Here is a 20,226-nt window from a genome sequence, read left to right as displayed (position 1 = left end):
TTCTGGAGCTGGGCCAGGCTGAATAAAAACACCATAAAAAGCATTCCCTTTAGCACATCAAAGAAAATGGCACCAAGGCTTTTAGCAACACATCAATATGACCAGTGAGATAATAGATAGTAACTATGAATAATGCAATAATCCATAAATATGCTCATCATGGCAAGTATCAGCAACCAGTCATGTTTATAATTTTTGATCAGGAGGAAGCATACACATCTTTCACATTATATAGGCCCACTCTTTGTAATCACGTCGAACATTTATTTCGAACATATGAATGTGTCCCGCAGATTTATCCACTGTAAATATGGATTTATTTTTTCTTCCATAAAAGCCATCTCGAGAGATTGACATGATTTTTTGTAATTCCGCATCATCACGGGGGGTTCATCGACACACTGGAGTGGAGGCTCTGTCACAGAGGGTTAGAATGGCATGCTGTGATAATTGAAGACATCTGCAGAAATGTAAAACGTGAGCTGTGAAGTGCTGGCAAACTCATTTAATGCTGCATGAGTGTGATGGTGAGGAAAAACAAGAATCGAGGGGCTTGGTTTCACTGCCTGCTGTGTACGTTTTAACATCTCACTGCTGGTTTTAACGATTCAGTTTATGCTGGTCAAGAAATTCTTTATGCATCCATGATCATAAAACATACTTTCTTTGCTCTACTGCATGTAAAAAAATACAAAAAAAAAAGAGAGAGAGATAAAAACTAACCTGCCACCTTGTGGTGGGAAAAACAGATGCTCCTTTTAGTTCACATTTATGAGCATCTTTATGTGTAATAGACAAATACTGATAAGAACCATTGTATAATCTGTTAACAGATGTTTGGAGAAAACTTAAATGCAATAAAAGTACAGTCTTAGAATAAAAGGTGAAAACCTTAAAAAGGTTGTCAGGCGCTTCATATATTCATAACCTTCTAGTGCACAGATCACTTTATGGATTTTGTTTGAATTCATTTTTAATTTTAACTATATTTTATGAATTCCCTCCACCAAAGCGTTTTTGGACATGATTCACAACTGTGTATTTCACCACCAAAAATATGAAGGTTCATTTTTCATAAAACCCATATACTTTATTTATTAAAGGCAGAATGATGACGTCAATCAATGTGATTCCAAATAACATGCCTCAAATTTCAGACAAGATCTGTAAAAGGGCACATGCAGTTTTTTCCCCCTCCCCATTATTCTCTTTTTTCATGCACACAATGTTTTTGTCAGAAGGGAAACAGTACTATGACTATCCAAGTGGACTCAACAAACAATCATTGAAAGGGTAGGAATACAAAAATACGTTTTTAAATTGTCAATCACAGTGAAAAACCCTACGATAGATCAACATCTGAATGACGACTTCCGAGTTACTACTCCATTAAATCCATTTTAACTTCCAACTTTCCTTAGAAACAAAAGAGGATTTCAAACTTTAAACAACATACTATATTATATACTTTTATTTACAAATGGTACTTAAACCTCTGTAGTCTAATCACACAGCAATTCAGGTATCAGTGTATAAACTGTACAAACTGAGATCTGACAGAAAACCGAAAAAACGCCATCAGAAGGGGAACAATGTTGTCAATTATGCTTAGTAGTGCTACGCACAAGGACGTCATATTCAAGTTATCTGGATTCACAGTTAAATCTTCATCCAAAACCAGTCTGAAAACGACATCCTCAAAAAACAAACATGAAATAGAGCTACTAGTTCACCTTTTATTAAAATAAGGTGACCTCATGATTTGACCCCCGTATTTTTACTTCATTTACACTTAAACATTCTTTAAATTGTGTCATACTAATGATTCGTACAAGCCAAAGGCACGCTTCCTTTGTGTAAAATCGAACAGTTCTCAAAGTCATTTGGGTATTCTTTACACATTAAACTGAACTACCGGTGTTGGATCAGCCGTCTCGTATCACAAGCTTATTCCTCATATTTCTACACACCTGTGTGGTACTGAAGAACATGGGAGTGTTGGAGAAAGGACCGGGCGGTGATTTATTATTGTTTGTTCTCTTCCCAAGGTGGGAGTTTTTTCACCAATCCTTTGTGGTCAGTTTTGATGCTGGCTAGCAGGCCGCCTGTGTTTCCTTCTGACCCCGAGTAATCAATCTGCTCTCCTTTCAGAGTTGTCATTTGACCACCAAGAGCCCTCAAGATGGCATCGCCCGCACAGATATCCCACTTTTTGATGTATGTCACATGGATGTACATGTCGGCCATCTCTTGTTCCTTATCATTGGAGTCTAGAAGAGCCAATACCTTATATCCTGTAGGGGGAAAGTGCAAAGGTTTCTGAATCAGAGTACAGTTGTATTTTCCAATGCCACAGTCCATTTGAATTGCCATTCATAACTATTTTGTACTCAATAAGAAAAAAGTAGAATGGGATTTGAAATTGTATCCAATTGGAATTAATTGGATTATGACGATTTGACAAGGGGTTGAAATATAAGAATGCTATTTGAATTTATAACTAATATGTTCTTTAAATGTTTATTAAATATAAATACTAATGAACTATTACAAACATTTTTATACTTTAGAATAAAAGGAACCAATGAATAATTCACAATAACACAAGCAATATGTATTAAGTAAACATAATAGTAATTAATTATTTATTCGATCATGCACAGTTAATTAAAATGCCTTTATTTAAAAAAAAATATAATATATATTAAGGAATTATTTTTATAATTAATTATGGTACTTAACTGTTGATATTCATATTTGTACAAAAAAAAAAAATATTTTAATACACTACTCTTCAAAAGTTTGATGTATTAAATGTTTTTGAAAGAAGTCTTTTTTGCTCACCAAGGCTGAATTTTTAATCAGAAATATAGTATATATACAAATATATAACAGTTATATTGTGAAATAATATTGCAATTTAAAATAACTTTTTTATTTGAATATATTTTAAAAATGTAATTTATTCCTGTGATGGTAAAGCTGAATTTTCAGCATCATTCCTCCAGTCTTTAGTGTCACATGATCCATCAGAAATCATTCTAATATGCTGATTTGCTGCTCAAGAAACATTTCTTATTATTATCAATGTTGAAAACAATGTTTTTGTGGAAACCATAACACATTTTTTCAAGATTCTGTGAGGAATAGAAATGTTAAAACAACAGCATTTATTTTTAAATAGATTTTTTGTGTCTTCACTGTCACTATTAATTCATTAAAATCTTACTGACCCCAAAAGGCAGTGAACATATTTATTTTAAAAAAATTTTTTTCAAAATATCTATTTCAACAGGAGATGATCTTCCAGAATGCAGTACCTGCGCCCCCTGCTGGTATAATTTCCGTATTGTTGCCAAAGGCAGCCTGAACGAAGCTCTTCACCTTGCCCGAATGCGAGCGTGAGACAATCACCTTAGGAGGGTTTGTGTTGTAGGAAGCACGAGGCACCACATTGGATCCTTCTCCAACAAAACCCCATGCTGAGGATGAGAGAGCACGTTTGAGCACCACAATATGAATCCATTAAAAAAGAACAGTCAGAACAGGACAGTGTAGGTATAATGACCATTACTGCCCTTATAAACAATAATCAATTACTGCAATTGTCATTAAAGACACTAAAGATTATCTTAAAGTCTCACATTAATATAATTTTAATTATGTGTTTCCTTGTTTATTAATCATTAACACATACTTGTCAAAGAACCACATATTTGAGGTTACCAAACAAGTGCAGAAAATAAACAATGAAAACTATTTGAACATCACAGCTTTCACAAAATAGCTCCTAGATCCTGTTTCCAAAGCCATCTGGTAATCTGGTTTTGAATATGTCTGTAAAGCTCAAACACACCTGTGTACCCAGTGAAAGGTTTGTGGATCACGCCTATAACAGGATTCCCATCCACAGCCACACACACCATGGTGGTGACATACTTTCGGAGATTTTCTGTTAAAAAACAAACAGGATTTACATCCTGGTACAGCACTTACATACTACTACAACAGCAGAACTTACACAATGAAACTACAAATCCTACATGGATAACCTACACAAATATAGTAGCAAATTTAAGATATTTTTTTTCCTGAAAAACCTGCAGTTGATTTATATGATATGATTTATAAATAAAGAGTTGTACCAGACCTGTGTATTCCTGAGTGGCGTCCAGTGGATCGATCCACACTGTGATCTTGTCTGCAGGAACCTCCTTCCCCCCTGAGATCTTAGCCAGAATTTCATCAGGGATGATGCGTGTCCACAAAGTGGCCTCACCCTCTGCGTTCACATGTTCTTCTGAGTTCACCTGCAAACAGGAAAGAAAACCACACTTTGAAGAACATTTACACAGCGATTTATGTTACTTAATTTAGTGGTTGAAAACCAAAAAGTAATAGTTTAGAGCTCTACAGTGTGACCATTTATTTCGCTTTTACAATATATTCTGCCAGATCTTTTACCCTTACCAAAAATGTTTCGTAGTCAGGGCCGTCCTTAGAGCGGCGCAACTGGTGCGACTGCCTTAGGCAAACGGACCAGAATTGATCTATATACACAATCAATGTCTTTAAATCAATGGTTTTTATATTTATCTGTTGTTGTTGTCATTCGCAATGCTTCTGAGATTGCAGTCCTTTCCCTCTTGTGTCTTTTTATCTGATTTTCAAATATTTTTTTGCTTCATGTAAAAGTTTGTAATGTTGTGATTCAACTCATAGCTGGTTGTTTCCCTATGGGAAAAGTGCATGCGAAAAAAGCTTATGCTGCGTCCGAAATCGCTGTATACTGTACTGTACAGCAGGCATAGCCCTGACGAAGGCCCGTGTGCCGAAATGCATTGGCAAAATAAAGTATTGATCTTTTAGCTCCATTTTTTGTTTATTTTTGACCCCTCAACACCACAAGTTTTGCTGGTATTGTCCATAAAGAGCTGTTTAGCAGGTACTACAGTTGGTTTGAAAAAAAGTACTTTCTACATAGAATGAATGTGTGTATTATGCCATGTTGTCATTGTCATGTGACCTATGGCGTCATTTGCGCCGCTTCACCTCCATTCACTAATCCTCTCCGCTTGCATTATGGGATGGTAAAGTGTCCATCCAATGCGCACTTCAGAATCTTGCTGGAAGTACGTCATCTGGGTACTTTTTGAGTGTTTTTTGAATGAATACTATGAATTCGGACATACTACTTGGCTCACATACTGTTTTTTACCTACTATATAGTATAGAAGTAGGCATATTCGGACACAGCATTAGAGAACCAAAGCCAATGAAAAAATAGACGGATGCTGTTGCACACAATAAAACTGATACTTCTGGTTCTGGATGCTGATATTTGTTTGCATAACAGCATTCTGTTTTGTCAGGGACTAAGTTATATCAAAGTCCCTTTAAGACAAGTCATTTCACTTGGCGGCCATCTTTGAAACGCCTCTTAGGTATGCAAGTGCAGCTCCTCTCTCTCTGAATGGGTAAACATCAAATTCTCCAAAGCTTTTTGCCAAGCTTTCGATTAAATTTCATATTTGAAATCACCAATGAAATCTGACAACAACTGTCTCATACATTTTGTTTCTAGACACTCCAATCATAAAAAACAACAACTGTATTTTCCAGGCTGGATCAAGCTAATGCGCATGCGCAATCCTAAATGCGCGTCTCTTGTGTCTCTCATTTCGGAGGCGCGCGTCTGACTGTTTCTATAGAAACCGGAGCTTCTAACGGTGACGCTGCAATGACGCGATGACTTGTATTTAAAGTCGACTTGAAACAGAAGAAGTTGCAGTATTTTTCTTCCCTATTGTGGCAAATGCGAGTGAAACGACTTTTCAAACAAGAATCATTTTGGGCGGGACTTGATTTTGTAAATCGCGAATTGATTGGATGGTTGGATGTGAGTGACAGGTTGTTCTGCCCTCGTGCCACTAAACACATCATCATTGCAATATTAATGTATTATTAAAATGACTTAATTAACTGTGTACCTGAGCGGATTATGGTTACCATGGTATTTTTGTAAAGTACAGTCCATCTTCAAGCACAGATCACCTGTACCTGTATATAAGGGTAGGTGTTCTTCATTAGGTAGAACATCTTGCGGTGGGAGTTCAGATCACCCAGCGTGAGCTTTTCACTGGCCCCTTCTTTTGTTTTGCCCTTTGACTTCTCCTCCAGTGTGTTGTCCTCCCTGATCCTCTTCACCTCCCGTCCGCCCTGCACCGCAGCCTCCATGGACAGCGCGAGCAGGTCTCTCAGATCCACATTCGGCTTCTGTCTGAACGAGGCGAATCTGCTGGATAAAACTCCCGCGTAGAGGTGATAGATCACACCGATTCCCAGTAAGCAGAACACGGCTATGCCGAGCGGCGACAGCCGAATGCCCATCGGAGCCATAACTATAAAGGACGTGCGAGCGAAGCCAGTGAATATGAGAACAGGACAACAGCTGTACTAGACGTGTTTCTCTTTGGTGAGCATTTGCACGCTAATTTAAACACAATTGTAACACAAGCAATCAAAATGCTAATCAAAAGTTACTTATTTCCTTCACCGGCGGAGTCCAAGGTCAAGCGAAAGCTTCCTTCATTGGTTTGTAGTATATTCTGCAGTCTTTGTACAAATGTCTGCTTTCTCACGGTGACGGATACATCACTGACAGCGGGGAATACACTAACCGTTCCACGTCCACTGCTGTGCCAAGCAGGGCCGAGCTGACACTTCGTTTTTCTTCCAGGTCAGAAAGAAAAGTGTGTGTTCAGACCGAGAGAGCGCCCTCTACTGCTTCAACATCACAATCAGAACCCGAAAGAGCTTTATTGCAGGAATGTTTTATTTTTTTATTCAATGCCACAAGAACAAGATGTAGGCTATTACATATTCACATTATCATATTAACATTAGCTGTCAGGGAAAAAAGGAGGAAAAAAGAAGGAAATATTACATGTTTTCAGTGTTTTTTTTTTTTTTTGGTTCCAAACGATTTACATATAATTTAAAGTCATTTATAAACTGTGAAAATTTTGGTTTACATTGAGCCCACTTCTTCTTATGTATATGGTATTTTCCTAATAAAATAAACAAATGTATAATATGTAGTTCTTTACATGTCAAGTTTTCATTCTCTGGTTAGCTAGGTATTTTCGAAATATGATAAAGTTAAGCATCACACTAATTTCATACAACAGTTCAATAAACAAGTAGTTAATATTAATCACGGTCCAATATTGCCTGTTTTTTGTTCTATTGTAGCAGCGAAAATAGTTCCAAACAAAGCAGAAACAGCGCATCTCGCGGCTACGCCCAGCTGTTTTAAATGATTCAGCGTTTTGAATGAATCGTTTGGATAAATGACTCGGTGGCTCACTCATTAAGATGGTCACTTGCCGCCATCTACTGGCGGTTTAATTTCATGTTTAAAAGTATAAATTTCTCACTAAATTTTAATTTATCAAATGTAAGAATTTGAAATAAAAGATTAAACAAATTTAATTAGATTGGGGGGGGGGGGGTGCACTTTATAAAGGTTAATTATTATTATTATTAAGTAATTAAGGAATTATTATTATTATTAATTAAGGAATTATTATTATGTAAGGAATATTAATAAAATACCCCATCAGGGTAAATAACAAATATGCAGACTTAAATATATCACTGCGGATAAAACACTGATGAGAATTTTGCTTGTTTCGGAATAAATTATATTTACAACACACACAAAAAAAACTTTTTTTTTTTCCCCAGGCAAGCTAGTTTTTTACTCTGACAAGTAAATTACCATTTTAGTTGTCCAAGAGACAAGCACAAAAAAAGGCTAAATGTTGAACTCTTTATTTTGTATTTATATTCTCTCCTTTAATGGTAGCATCACTCCTATATTTGATACTGACACAAAGGAGATGGCCTACAGAAAGATGTTTTGGCATCAGATGTAGCTTTGCACACTACCAGCATCTATAGAATGATTTAGAGCATTTTATTGTTCATAGCAGAGGGCTCTCTCAACTTGTTAAATTTTAGTTTGTCAATTGATACGATTTTGTAGTCTTCTCATAGACATGCACCCCTCGAAAGCCTGAAACCACAGAGCCCCCCACATAACAAATCCCAATTTAGCCCTCTATGGTACGCAATATGATATCAATGAGGAAAAAATTATTTGTGTTGTTTTTCCTGCTTAAAATTGGACACTTTAACAATATCAATAAACATTTTCATAATTTTTTAATTTATTTAATTTTTATAAGTTTGTTGCCTCAAGGCAACATTGTACCACAATGGAAAAATTTAAACATTTGGCATTTTCATGTAGAAAAAAGAAATATATTTACTGAAAACATTCATTTCTTTAACTAGACACTTAAACAAACATATTTATCTAGTTTTTAATGTATTAAAAGTTTCATATTTAATAAAAAGTAACATTTTATATCCAGCTGTTGCCCTCAGGCAACATTGTACCATCGTGGAACGCAAGTATTACCAAACCATCATATCTTTATGTTATTATATTAAGTTATCATATCCATCTTCATCCTCATCTCCATCTTTTCTCTCACCCTCAGTCTCTCCCTGATGGATTGTCACTATGATTTCATCTTCCTCATTACAGTATGATCCCTCATTAAGTCCTCATCATCACCCTCATCAACCGCCAATGCTACCTGTGCTTTATAGCTTTATGAAGTGCTATAGAAAATGTGCAGATCATAATATATGCAGATATAGTATGTGAAATAGTATTCTTATAAGTACATTACGAAATCATGTGAAAATGCCAACATATTTAGATAATTCTAACTCTTTTCCTTACAAATATGATCCATTTGTATTAAAACCTATTATGGCTGTATGGCCTTATTTGATTCCATTATGGTACAATGTTGCCTTGAGGCAACACACAGTTTTTTGTTATTTTCTCTAAAACATTTGATGATATATAATGCAAATTACTTAAAAATACTTCTTTACTTGCCAGTGAAGGTGACTCATATTTTTTGTGGGTGATTAAATGGTTACAAACAAGTGAAAAAAGCACTTTTCAATGGAGAAAATATGGAGTCATGTGATATGTGCAATGTGCTGAAACAGGACACAAAATGGACCCCTGTTGGTCATGTTTTGGTCTTTTTTGCACTTTTATTGATTAGTATTTGAGTTATTCTGTCCTGAGATATGCTTGATCAATCAATTTGTGCTTTATTTTATTAAAAACAAACTAAAATAGACCATGTTGCCTGGAGGCAACACCGTACCATAGAGGGTTAACCCCTGCTTATAACCTTGTTGCTACACTGTTGTTTTAGAACATCAACATTATCAATTAAAATATTCTGTCAAGGATTATCCATGTTGATTTCCACTGAACTAGAGTTCTTTAAAAGTAATGTCATGCTCTTTGGGATCACATCAAAAACAATAGCAAACTCTCTTGGTTTGACTGGAAATTGAAATTTTTGGAGAAATTCAGTATATAACAACAAATACCCATGGGAATTAAGCAACTGTCTTACTAACATAATACCTTCATTGAACCAAGTATGATAGAATAATGATTTGTTTTTGAATAGTATCTTTGTTATTCCATATGAAATAATTATGGGGTGAGAAATTGTGCTTGTATACTAATTTCCATGCTAGCAAGGCTTGTCTGTGAAAACCAGCCAATTTAATAGGAATTTTGTCGACAGAAAAATTACATTTCAACAAAAAGTCTATGCCTCCAAGAGTATTAAATATATAATAAGGAAATGCATGAATTTTCTTGGTAATGAAGCTTCCAGTGATATGATTAATATGGATAAATAGGAGTGAAAAACAAACCTCTGCTGAGATAAGGCTACAAAAAGCATCTGGTATTTTTTGTACATCAGTATAAAGTCTAATGAATAAGCAAGATCTTTTTAATTATCTGTAATTAACCATTATATTATTTAATTATACTAACTTTAAGCTCCTAAAACTACAAATCATACATAGATAACATACATTCTGTAAATAATGTACACGTCAGTATATTATATTTCCTCCTGCTTCTTTCTTGAAATTCCTGCTTCAAAGGATTTACATCCTGTTTATTCCTAAGTGTCACTGAGTGGATCATTCCACACTGTGATCCTCTTTAAAGGCTGTTCATTATATTTTGAGACAGCTTCTGATTCAACGAAAATATCACTTTTATTGTAAGTACAATAATATGTGGTATATTAACTTTTATAAAACGGTTAGTTCCTGTCCTTGATTCTGATTGGTCAATAGCTGTGTTTTATTCACAATAAAACACGGCTATGACTGATTCACCCAACGGTTCTGTGTATCACACCTTAGCAATCATTCTTGACAACATAAACTGTTTGTTCTCAATTGATATTGTTCATTAAAGCTTACTGTATTATGTAGAAGATTGTTGTGAGAAAGAGATCGAGTGAGCGAGTTTAGTACCTGCATTCAGATGTAGTATTTTCCTTCCGGTCAGTTCTATGTTCATAATAAAAAATCTGTTTAAATGTCCAATGTATTATCTTGTCTTTTTAACAGTTAAGGGGTTTTCCTGTGACAGACAGTATTTGTCAGTTCCGTGTTCGCAACAAATCAGTGGGTGTGTCTCAATCAGTTCCCTAGCTCCCGAGCTAGTGAATCAGTATATCGTACCGCGTATACGAATTCGGGCACTGATAAGGACAGTAAAAGATGCTGGTTCACTACACATTGGGACACTTATGACTCTATTTCCGGCGACGTGACAACGTCCTCATTGTACAACATCACTACTGGTATTTATGAACAACAACAGAGCTGATATTTTCTGACATTACTTGTAATGTTATTTAAAGTACATTGTGATTAATTATTTGCTTGTTACATATACGTGCAACATTTCAGCCGTGAATAAATTATAAATGTTAGCTAGATTATGTTCATTACCTGTCTAGCGATGTATGTTTATGCTGAAATATAATAAAATAACGGTTTGTATTTTAAAAAACATCTATCGCGTATCGTTATGTGTAGTGAGTTGGCTCACGTGATTCAAGTTTCGCGCTTCAGAACTTCCGTTAAGGGAGCATAGTGAGCATCGATGCTCCCTGGTTTTCACGGTGCATTGTGGGACTTTTCAGGGAGCGAACGTTTCAGTGCCCTGGAAGGATTCTGCGATTGAGACAGCCCTTAAAATGGCCGACTCCCTGGTCAGTGCCCTGACTACTGAACTAGGGAGCTGATTGAGACACAGGGAGTATTTTCAATGTAAAAGTCTTCACTACTGACTCACACACTCATAAAGACAGTCTTTGCCGCCATCTAATGGCGTAATAATGTAACTTCTGTTGCTGTTCACGGTCAGGGACTATTTTATCCGGCGGAAGGAAGGCTTTTAGTAAGAGTTTACTTCATAAAGGTGCATTGTTACATATTTCTGGCCTTAATATTTGTATTGTGTGGTAACCCTTTTATAAAAGCAATAAGGTACTCGAGGCTAGTGCTGTATCGTGAATAATTCACGGCTGAAGGGGTTGCAGGTACTCCGCCTCGTGTCGTGTCTAACAACGCCCTTCAGCCGTGACTTATTCACGGTACAGCACGGCCTCTCGTACCTTATTGATTACTTAAAATTTACCATGGTCACCAAAAGTTTCCTCCAAAATACCAGTTATACTGCTGCATCTGTATGTGTGCATGTTTATCATTAAACCACATATAAATATTTTCATAAAGAAAATTCATCTGCAATCACAGAAAGGCCAAGAATGTCCTCTTTAGCATGTCACATTATTACTTGGAAAATTATTAAATATTGTTTCAAAAGTTATAAACATGATGTTAGTTAGCAGTGACCTAGCAAGCTTTGACATTTAATATATATTTTCCACACCAAGTGTCAAGTGCAAACTGTTATGTGTAATTACAGTTGCAATCAAAATTATTCAACCCTCTTAACCTGCAAGACATTTTGCTGCTGAGAACAACATTTTATGAAAGCAATTCATCAAAGGCATCAGTGAAGTATTATACAAAGTTTATCAATACACATTGATTCCGAAAATGTGAAGTTGATGAAAAATGAAAAAAAAATAAAAAAAAAAAATCAATCTTTAAACATACGTGTACAAAATTATTCAAACCCCAAAAGTCAAATTTTGTGCAGAATCTTTTATTCTTTATAACCTCCAATAAACGCTGCCTGTAAGTGCTTAGAAGCTTCTGTCACCTACTGCAATCTTGGTCGATTCCTCACTTGAAAAAGCTTCCAGATCACTGATAGTCTTTGGTTTCCATGTTACCACTGCTTTCTACAAATTCCACCAAATATTTTCAATGATATTTAAATCTGAAGACTGTACAGGCCACTCAAGAACATTCTATGACTGATCCCTGAACCAAGCTTTAGTAGATTTGGATGTATACTTTGGGACAGCAGTCCTGCAGGAAAGTCCATTAATCATTATCAGTAGCATCAAAGGCTTTGTCATCTTTTCCAACATGGCTTGATACTTCAATGAATTCCTGATGTCCTTCATACAGATAAGATTTCTACTTCCTGCAACAGCAAAGTACCCACATAGCAATACTGGACCCCCTCCATGTTTGACCATGGAGATAGTGTTCTTCTGAATGCCACTCTTGACCAAGAAGAACATAAAAGTCTGATTTGTATATGCTTAAATTCATTTGGATATACCAGTGGAGTTGTGGAAGAATATTTTATGTAGGGATTTGACCAAACTGGAACTTTTTGGACCCATGGATCAGTGGTACGTCTGGTGCAAAAAAAGGCAAAGCTTATGAGCAGAAGAACACTATCTTCATGGTCAAACATAACTTGCTGCTGAAACTGAATTATCCTTGTTGTTGTTGCCTTGATTTCAACACATGCTCATGGCGTGAGATGCTGAAAAACAGTAAAATGCGATGAAACATTCAGTCTTCATGTTTACATAAACCAACAAATAAGAAATATCACTGCAAAATGAACTATGGACTGTATGCCAGTGACAGGCTTATGATCAATGATATTCAAATAAAACAATATATTGACTTCTAAAGCAAATTTTTGAGATGTGTGCAATCTTTATTTAGGGGTTTTCCCAGGAAATATTGATATAGACACAGTAGTTAAGCGTCAGTGTTATTGAAACTATTATCTTCCATTTCTGACCCTGTGGAGTTCTGTGTGTTCCACTGGACAGACATTGCTCAGCTGGAGGATAAACCCTGTGACAGGGGCCCATGGCTCTAGGGCCAAATCATGCAGATGAACTGATGCATCCTGAAAATGACTACATTTGTTCCAGAAATGTTAAAAATTATGCCACTAAGCAGTGGCCTTGTTCTGTGACTTTAGCAAGCTGTGACATTTAATAAACATGTATGCTCACAGATATTAATTATAATAAAAAAATATTTTAAATGAATAAAATTCAGGAGGATAGACTCCATCTAGTGATCAACAGTGGCTGAAATTCAGTGACAAACAATACAGTTTATGCATTTTACACTTTAATACTTTGGTGATCCCACAACTTTAAATATGTTCTTGCATAAATAATGACTCAAAATATTTCAACTAAAATGTATTCACAAAAATGGAATGTCTACTGAAATATTACAATCATTTACATCTTTACATCACGTTGCACTGGACAATCAAACTATTCATACAGAACAGTTACAAAAACAGTATACAATATGAAATGCAAAAACAATAAATTAAACATAACTACACACTTTGAGCTTAATTAGACCTTGTGTTATTGAAAGTAGTGCAACTGTTAAATTATTCTTTTTACCCTTTACTAACTGAAAAGTCTGTGAATGAGAAAATACCTAATATACATGTGACTGAACTGTCTTTTATTTTGTTAGACACTCTAAGGATGAGTGGAAAAGAGGGGTGTCTAGCGGCGGAGCCAGACCCAGGAGTTGACCAGCCAGAATGCAACAGTGAGGGAGTACATGACCATTTCCCGCTTGGCCCGCTCTTTATTCTCATACTCCAGTAGCTGCAGTCTTCGATTCAGCTTGATGATCTGTTCAGTAAATCAAAACACATGACTAATCATGCATGTGATCAGCTAAAGATAAAAACTGAGAAGGAACATTCCTATAATAACACTATTGTACTGTAAAATAAAAAACTAAAATTTAATATAATAATAATTTATCATTTATAATAATAATAATAATAATAATAATAATAATCTTATTTTGCAAAACATCAAATTTTCTCTTGGAAATTATGTGAGCCACACTTCCTAGGTTGGAAAATACAAAATATGGAAACATAACATGCCTGACTTGAGAACATTTTTATGAACACAAGAGTTACAGGCAAAGTAGTGAGACATGACCTGTCGTCGCAATGATGCAGCGTCCGTTAAGACAGCATCATCAGCAGTGTTCTCCAGACTAGGATCAAAAGTCACAAGAGCTGTCCGACTACACGAAAAAGAAAAGTAACACTTAATTAGAATTTTTTGTAAATTCCCTTAAAAATTAAATGAATTATGATGATTTAAAAAAACTTAAAGGTGCAGTAAGCAATTTCTGAGAAACGGTTGATATTTGAAATTAACCCAAACAAACACACCCCTCCCTTCATTGCTCCTCCCCAAAATGCACAAACATGCAAGAGTGGATGTCTCTATCATAGTTGAAGCAAAGCAAAATAATGCTTCATGAAAAATATAGCGAAGATGACGAATGAACTACAAGTAAGAACAAAAAAATGAACATACAGTACACAAGAGCACATACAAGCAAGAGTAGGTTGTTAGTCGGCAGCAGCACACCAGCTCCAGACAAACAATGACACTCAAAACTGTCCTGTTACTAACATTACAACAACAGCATATCTTGGTTCTGTGAAACATAGCAAAACCGATGTCACTCATGTATGGAGCAGAAACAAAGCAACCTCTGCGTCCATTTTCAGGCGTTCCTGCTTAGGTCTCTCCAGCGCTGAAAATCTTTTTTAATATTAAAGGGTTAGTTCACCCACAAATATAAATTCTGTCATTAATTACTCACCCTCATGTCGTTCCACACCCGTAAGACCTTCGTTCATCTTCGAAACACAAATTAAAATATTTTTGATGAAATCCAAGAAGTATATGACTCGTCCATAGACAGCAATTTAAAGGGATAGTTCACCCAAAAATGTTTCCATGATTTACTCACCTTCAAGCCATCCTAGGTGTATATGACTATCTTCTTTCAGACAAACACAATCGGAGATATATTAAAAAATATCCTTAGTACTCAAAAATGAACAAAATGAATCCATATGACTCCAGGAGGTTAATAAAGGCCTTCTGAAGCAAATCGATGCATTTGTGTAAGACAAATATCCTTATTCAAAACTTTATAATGTAAAATAACGAGCTTCCGGCGCGACAGCCATACGCATTCGACATACGTCCAAAAAGTGTTAACTTCCACAACATAGTACACAATGCCATGACGTACTACACTATGCCCTATGCTATAACGTGTAGTACATCATGTCATTGTGTAGAACGTCATGGCATTGTGTGCTACATCGCGGTAGTTAACGCTTTTTGGACGTACATCAAATAATCAAAAATATCTTAATTTGTGTTCTGAAGATGAACAAAGGTCTTACGGGTGTGGAACGACATGAGGATGAGTAATAAATGACAGAATTTTTATTTTTGGGTGAACTAACCCTTTAACTTGCCTGATTATAACCCTTCTTCTTCCAATTGTATTCCTCTGACCTTATATTCCTCTTTTGTAATGTCTCTCAGCCATCTGCCTTTCTACAGTCTATCTTCAAATCTCCCTCTTGCTCACTCTCTCTCTTCCCCCATCATGAGTGTATACGCCCTCTACTGCTGATTGGCTACAAGGGTGTTGTGCTGCTCGGTCCGATCCACTTTCAACAGCGTTTCTCAGAAATCGCTAACTGCACCTTAAATTAGCCTGCATTTGACTTTGTCCTACTATTCACACACATCTTTATTTACCTGCGGTGGCTGTCGTCCAGCACCTCAAGGACCTGTTGGTAAGCCCTGCGAGTCGTGCTCTTGATGTAGGAGAGGACACCAGTGGCACTGTTTAAGTTCTGACTACTGTCCTCAGGGCTGATGAGAGGGGGACAGGCGCGGACAGGAGCACGGGATGGAGATGGGCTTGCACTAATAAAGAGAGACATGATTGTGATAAAAAAACACAAAATGTCTAAATGTGTCAACATAACATGTCCAAAGCACAGAAATCCACAATATATATATATATATATATATATATATATATATATATATATATATATATATAGAGAGAGAGAGAGAGAGAGAGAGAGAGAGTAGTATTTTCACCACCCAAAAAAGGTTTTATGCCAGTTATTTATATCTTTTAGGGTGTCAATAGGAAATATCCGTTCACATTTCCAAACATTCATTTTGCCATTAATTGTAATAATCCAGTGAGATTTTTGAATACACAGTAAGACTGATAACAGCCAGTGCTCCACACAGTGATCTGATCTCACCATCATCGAATCCGTCTGTGATTACATGAAGAAACAGATGAAACTGAGACAAACTAAATCCAGGAGAACTGTGGCCGTATTTGATATATCAGATATGATACTCAAAAAAACACATGCTTTTAAAGAGTTTACTATCATTTCATCATTTCATATTTACAGGGTTAAGAATTCAAATGTGTCGGAAAAAGTACCAATGCTGTTAGTGAGAGGGTTAATGCATGTTTGTTTACTCACAAATCCTGTTTGTTTATCTGTCCATTGCGACGCATTGTTGAGTTCTCACTCCTACAGCGCTCCCGTCTTGACCTAAAGTGAGATCTCATCTGTGAAAAGACAACAGCTCTCAACTTCAGAAGTCACATGTCAGGATGACAGGATTATTCAAAGTTTTTCATTTTCCTGATTTATTTATTACCTCGTCTCTTGGCTGGGCAGTGGAGTTGCCTGCTGGCTCTGGCTCTGGCTCTGGCTCAAGGAAGTCCAAAGTTTGATCATTGAGGGTAAGAACCCGTGGTGGGGTCTTCAGTTCAACCGTCTCTAGAGGCGTGGACTGGATCAAATCCAGATCTCTGGGTCTCCCGAAGCGAGCATCATTGCCATCTCCTTGATCAGTTAAAAAAATGGGCATTGGTTAACTGCTGCTCTCTTTAACATTTCTTTAGATTTAATTTACTTAAAAACCACAACATAACTTTGCTAATACCTGCAATTACAATCCTTTCTGGCACATGCATCATAGTACTGTGGGATGCATCCAGAGGGAGACCAGGCGGTTCCTCTGATGAGCTGGAGGCAATCTTGAGCCTCTCTGGGATCCGCATCTGTTGACTGATGCCCTCTGTATATTCTAGCTCATAATGGATGCGGTTTATCTCTGCCATATCAGCAGAGGGAAAGAAGTCAGCCTCGCTCATTCACCTATAGACAAGCACAAAGATAATGTATCCACCCTTCTCAAGATTACTAACAATGTTTTGGTCAGGAACAAATCTATACAAGAACTTGACTGCAAAGATGCAACGGAAAGTGCATAGAAAAGGGATGGTAGAGACTGAATTGGTGGAGAAATTAAGCATACAAACAATGATGTTTCATATTTAATAGACACACAGTCAGTTGAATAGATGCATGCATATTTATAGCACGTGAATATCATTCAGTCATGTTTCGTGGTATCAAAATACTAATATTTAGTGATACAAATCACTATAAATCTCGAATATCTTCAATGATATCAAACTAAAAATCATTATTTCGAATGGGGTTGCAGATAGTCTGTACAAAAATCGCCTCGAATTATAAACAAATACGTGCGGATAAATTGAGAACCACATTTAGAAAGCTCTTTTAATATTTTACATAACACAAATTGTCTGATATCGCCAACATTATACATGTTAAGATCAATATTACGGACCTTAGTGAAACCACGCTTGCTGTTGTTTACATTTCAGACAGACACCAGTGCGTTTGTCGAACCAAAAATACTGAAAAGCAGAGCAAAAACCTTGGATATTTACCCGTTCACTCTATAACTGTCTGCACCTCAATTGCAACAAATGTATCGGATTCAAATTACAGCCTCGTCAGGCTGTAAATATTTCCATTTAACCAGTGTGTGAGCCGCGTTGGTAAGCAACATTAAATGTACAGCTGTACAATGATGTCCTCTCTGCTAACTGACATCTGCCTGGCTAATTAAAGCCCTCACTAGTTTTTAAAGAATTTCATTGTTGCAAGTGATCATAATTAACTGCATTTATTTGTTTAATTTTGTCAACACACTATCGGAAGCATATTTAATATGACTGTGATATCTTTATTTCAACAACGTTTATCGGCTAGACATTGCTGGTTTCACTCACTTCCGGTTAGCATTTTCACGTGCTGTGATGCGTCACGAATGTACGAATCCTGGGGATGTGGAAAGCTTGGTTTACAAGGAAGACGTGTCATATTTTTTAAGGAATATACCGTTTTTTGATTAATGAATCAATGGTTTGTACGCTCTGGCATGTTTTTGTGTATTAATATGTACATTTCTGTATATTATTGTATATTTGTCTGGTTAATAAAAAAATGAATGAGAAGTGCCGTAAACGGAATCATACAAAAGAAAAGGAAAGCTTGGCTTATGAATATTAAAGTGATGTGACTAAAAGATTAAGCAGGTGAGGTTACCAAGCAACGTCAGCAGATCCTAATTAATACCAATGCCTGCCCTGTGCCATAGTTTGTTATGACTGAATGTCATAATGGACAGTAAACAGTACTAAGTAAGCTTTCCGCAATTTAGATTTAAGATTATTTATTTAGTTCGTTTTTTGCATTATGTCTTTATGAATGTATAGCTAACAACTTCTGCAGCACAAATGGGCACATATTTTTCCCCATAACTGTTCATATAAAAAATGAATAAGGGTGAATACACTTCTGTTGTATTTCACAAATGTGTAGTGTTGTATTTATCATGTCAACTTGATTACTGTGTTTAGTATAATGTCACTATTAAATCCTGTTCTTAATGATCTGTTTGTTTTTATTAAACAACATCCATATTTACTTTAATTCATATGTACTAATGTCTTTCTGACATTACTGAACATGCTAGCTCCTGATATCCTTGCCAAATATAATACCTGCATTTCCACTGCCCTTGATACTCATGCCTCCCTTAAAGGACTAGTTCAGTTTCAAATTAAAATTTCCTGATAATTTACTCACCCCCATGTCATCCAAGATGTTCATGTCTTTCTTTCTTCAGTCAAAAAGAAATGAATGTTTTTGATGAAAACATTCCAGGATTATTCTCCTTATAGTGGACTTCACTGGACCCCAAACAGTTGAATGTCAAAATTACAGTTGCAGTGCAGCTTCAAAGTGTTCTACACGATCCCAGACGAGGAATAAGGGTCTTATCTAGAGAAACCATCACTCATTTTCTAAAAAAATAAAAAAAAATATATACGTTTTAACCATAAACGCTCATCTTGAACTAGCTCTCTTCTTCTTCTTCTCTATTAGAATTCCAGCAGTGTAGACACTGCTAAGTGTATTACTGCCCTCCTCAGGTCAAAGTTTGAAATAATTGTTATATACTTGCACTAGCATATTGTATATGACAATGACAATCAAACTTTGACCTGAGGAGGGCAGTAATACACTTAACAGTGTCTACACTGCTAGAATTCAAATAGAGAAGAAGAAGAAGATAACTAGTTCAAGATGAGCATTTATGGTTAAAATGTATACATTTTTTTTTTATTATTATTATTATTTTTAGAAAATGAGTGATGGTTTCGCTAGATAAGACCCTTATTCCTCGTCTGGGATCGTGTAGAAGTACACTTTGAAGCTGCACTGAAACTGTAATTTTGACATTCAACCATTTGGGGTCCAGTGAAGTCCACTATCCATGGGTTTCAAAGACGTCACTTCCGCTATGCCCGCCGCCATATTTGTGTCCGGTCACAGCTGCGCGCTCTGTTTAAGTCTATGGTGACAGCAGCTACAACTACCAGAGGAAGGCCAACAAAACACTCTCAGAAGGTTCACAACAAATTTACAATATGTCTGGGATATGTGGTGCTGTTAGCCGTTTTAACAGTCGTCAGAACTACAAATTTATTTGATTCCAAATGAGTTAGATCGGCGGAATTATTGGCTTCATTCAGAAAGGACCACGCCACTGGTAGCCAAACAGCAACGCACAA

The 20,226-nt window shown here is 36.2% G+C and overlaps 2 protein-coding genes across 5 annotated transcripts; both read right to left on the bottom strand.

Moving 5' to 3' along the window:
* Nucleotides 1-1,068: 1,068 nt before the first annotated feature.
* Nucleotides 1,069-6,729, bottom strand: bpnt2 (3'(2'), 5'-bisphosphate nucleotidase 2). 2 transcript variants are annotated; one of them, XM_048163753.1, is made up of 6 exons: nt 6,557-6,729; nt 6,061-6,401; nt 4,151-4,310; nt 3,857-3,952; nt 3,321-3,482; nt 1,069-2,294 (listed from the first exon to the last, which is right to left on the bottom strand). In XM_048163753.1, the coding sequence occupies exons 2-6, from the start codon at nt 6,397-6,399 to the stop codon at nt 2,026-2,028; spliced, it is 1,026 nt and encodes a 341-aa protein (XP_048019710.1). In that variant the 5' UTR covers nt 6,400-6,401; nt 6,557-6,729; the 3' UTR covers nt 1,069-2,025. The 2 variants fall into 2 exon arrangements, with proteins under 2 accessions (XP_048019710.1, XP_048019709.1); XM_048163752.1 differs by having other exon boundaries at nt 6,544-6,727.
* Nucleotides 6,730-13,250: 6,521 nt separating this feature from the next.
* On the bottom strand, nt 13,251-18,489 carry mffb (mitochondrial fission factor b). Of its 3 annotated transcripts, none has more exons than XM_048164283.1 (7): nt 18,379-18,489; nt 17,217-17,431; nt 16,929-17,116; nt 16,748-16,836; nt 15,990-16,160; nt 14,352-14,439; nt 13,251-14,030 (listed from the first exon to the last, which is right to left on the bottom strand). In XM_048164283.1, exons 2-7 carry the CDS (start codon nt 17,425-17,427, stop codon nt 13,899-13,901), a joined length of 879 nt encoding a protein of 292 aa, XP_048020240.1. In that variant the 5' UTR covers nt 17,428-17,431; nt 18,379-18,489; the 3' UTR covers nt 13,251-13,898. The 3 variants fall into 3 exon arrangements, with proteins under 3 accessions (XP_048020240.1, XP_048020239.1, XP_048020238.1); XM_048164282.1 differs by lacking the exon at nt 18,379-18,489 and adding an exon at nt 17,931-18,372; XM_048164281.1 differs by lacking the exon at nt 18,379-18,489 and adding an exon at nt 18,034-18,372.
* Between the last annotated feature and the right edge of the window lie 1,737 nt (nt 18,490-20,226).

The sequence above is a fragment of the Megalobrama amblycephala genome, linkage group LG17, assembly GCF_018812025.1.
Source record: "Megalobrama amblycephala isolate DHTTF-2021 linkage group LG17, ASM1881202v1, whole genome shotgun sequence".
Lineage (NCBI taxonomy): Eukaryota > Metazoa > Chordata > Actinopteri > Cypriniformes > Xenocyprididae > Megalobrama > Megalobrama amblycephala.
This window is presented reverse-complemented; position numbering and strand designations above follow the sequence as displayed.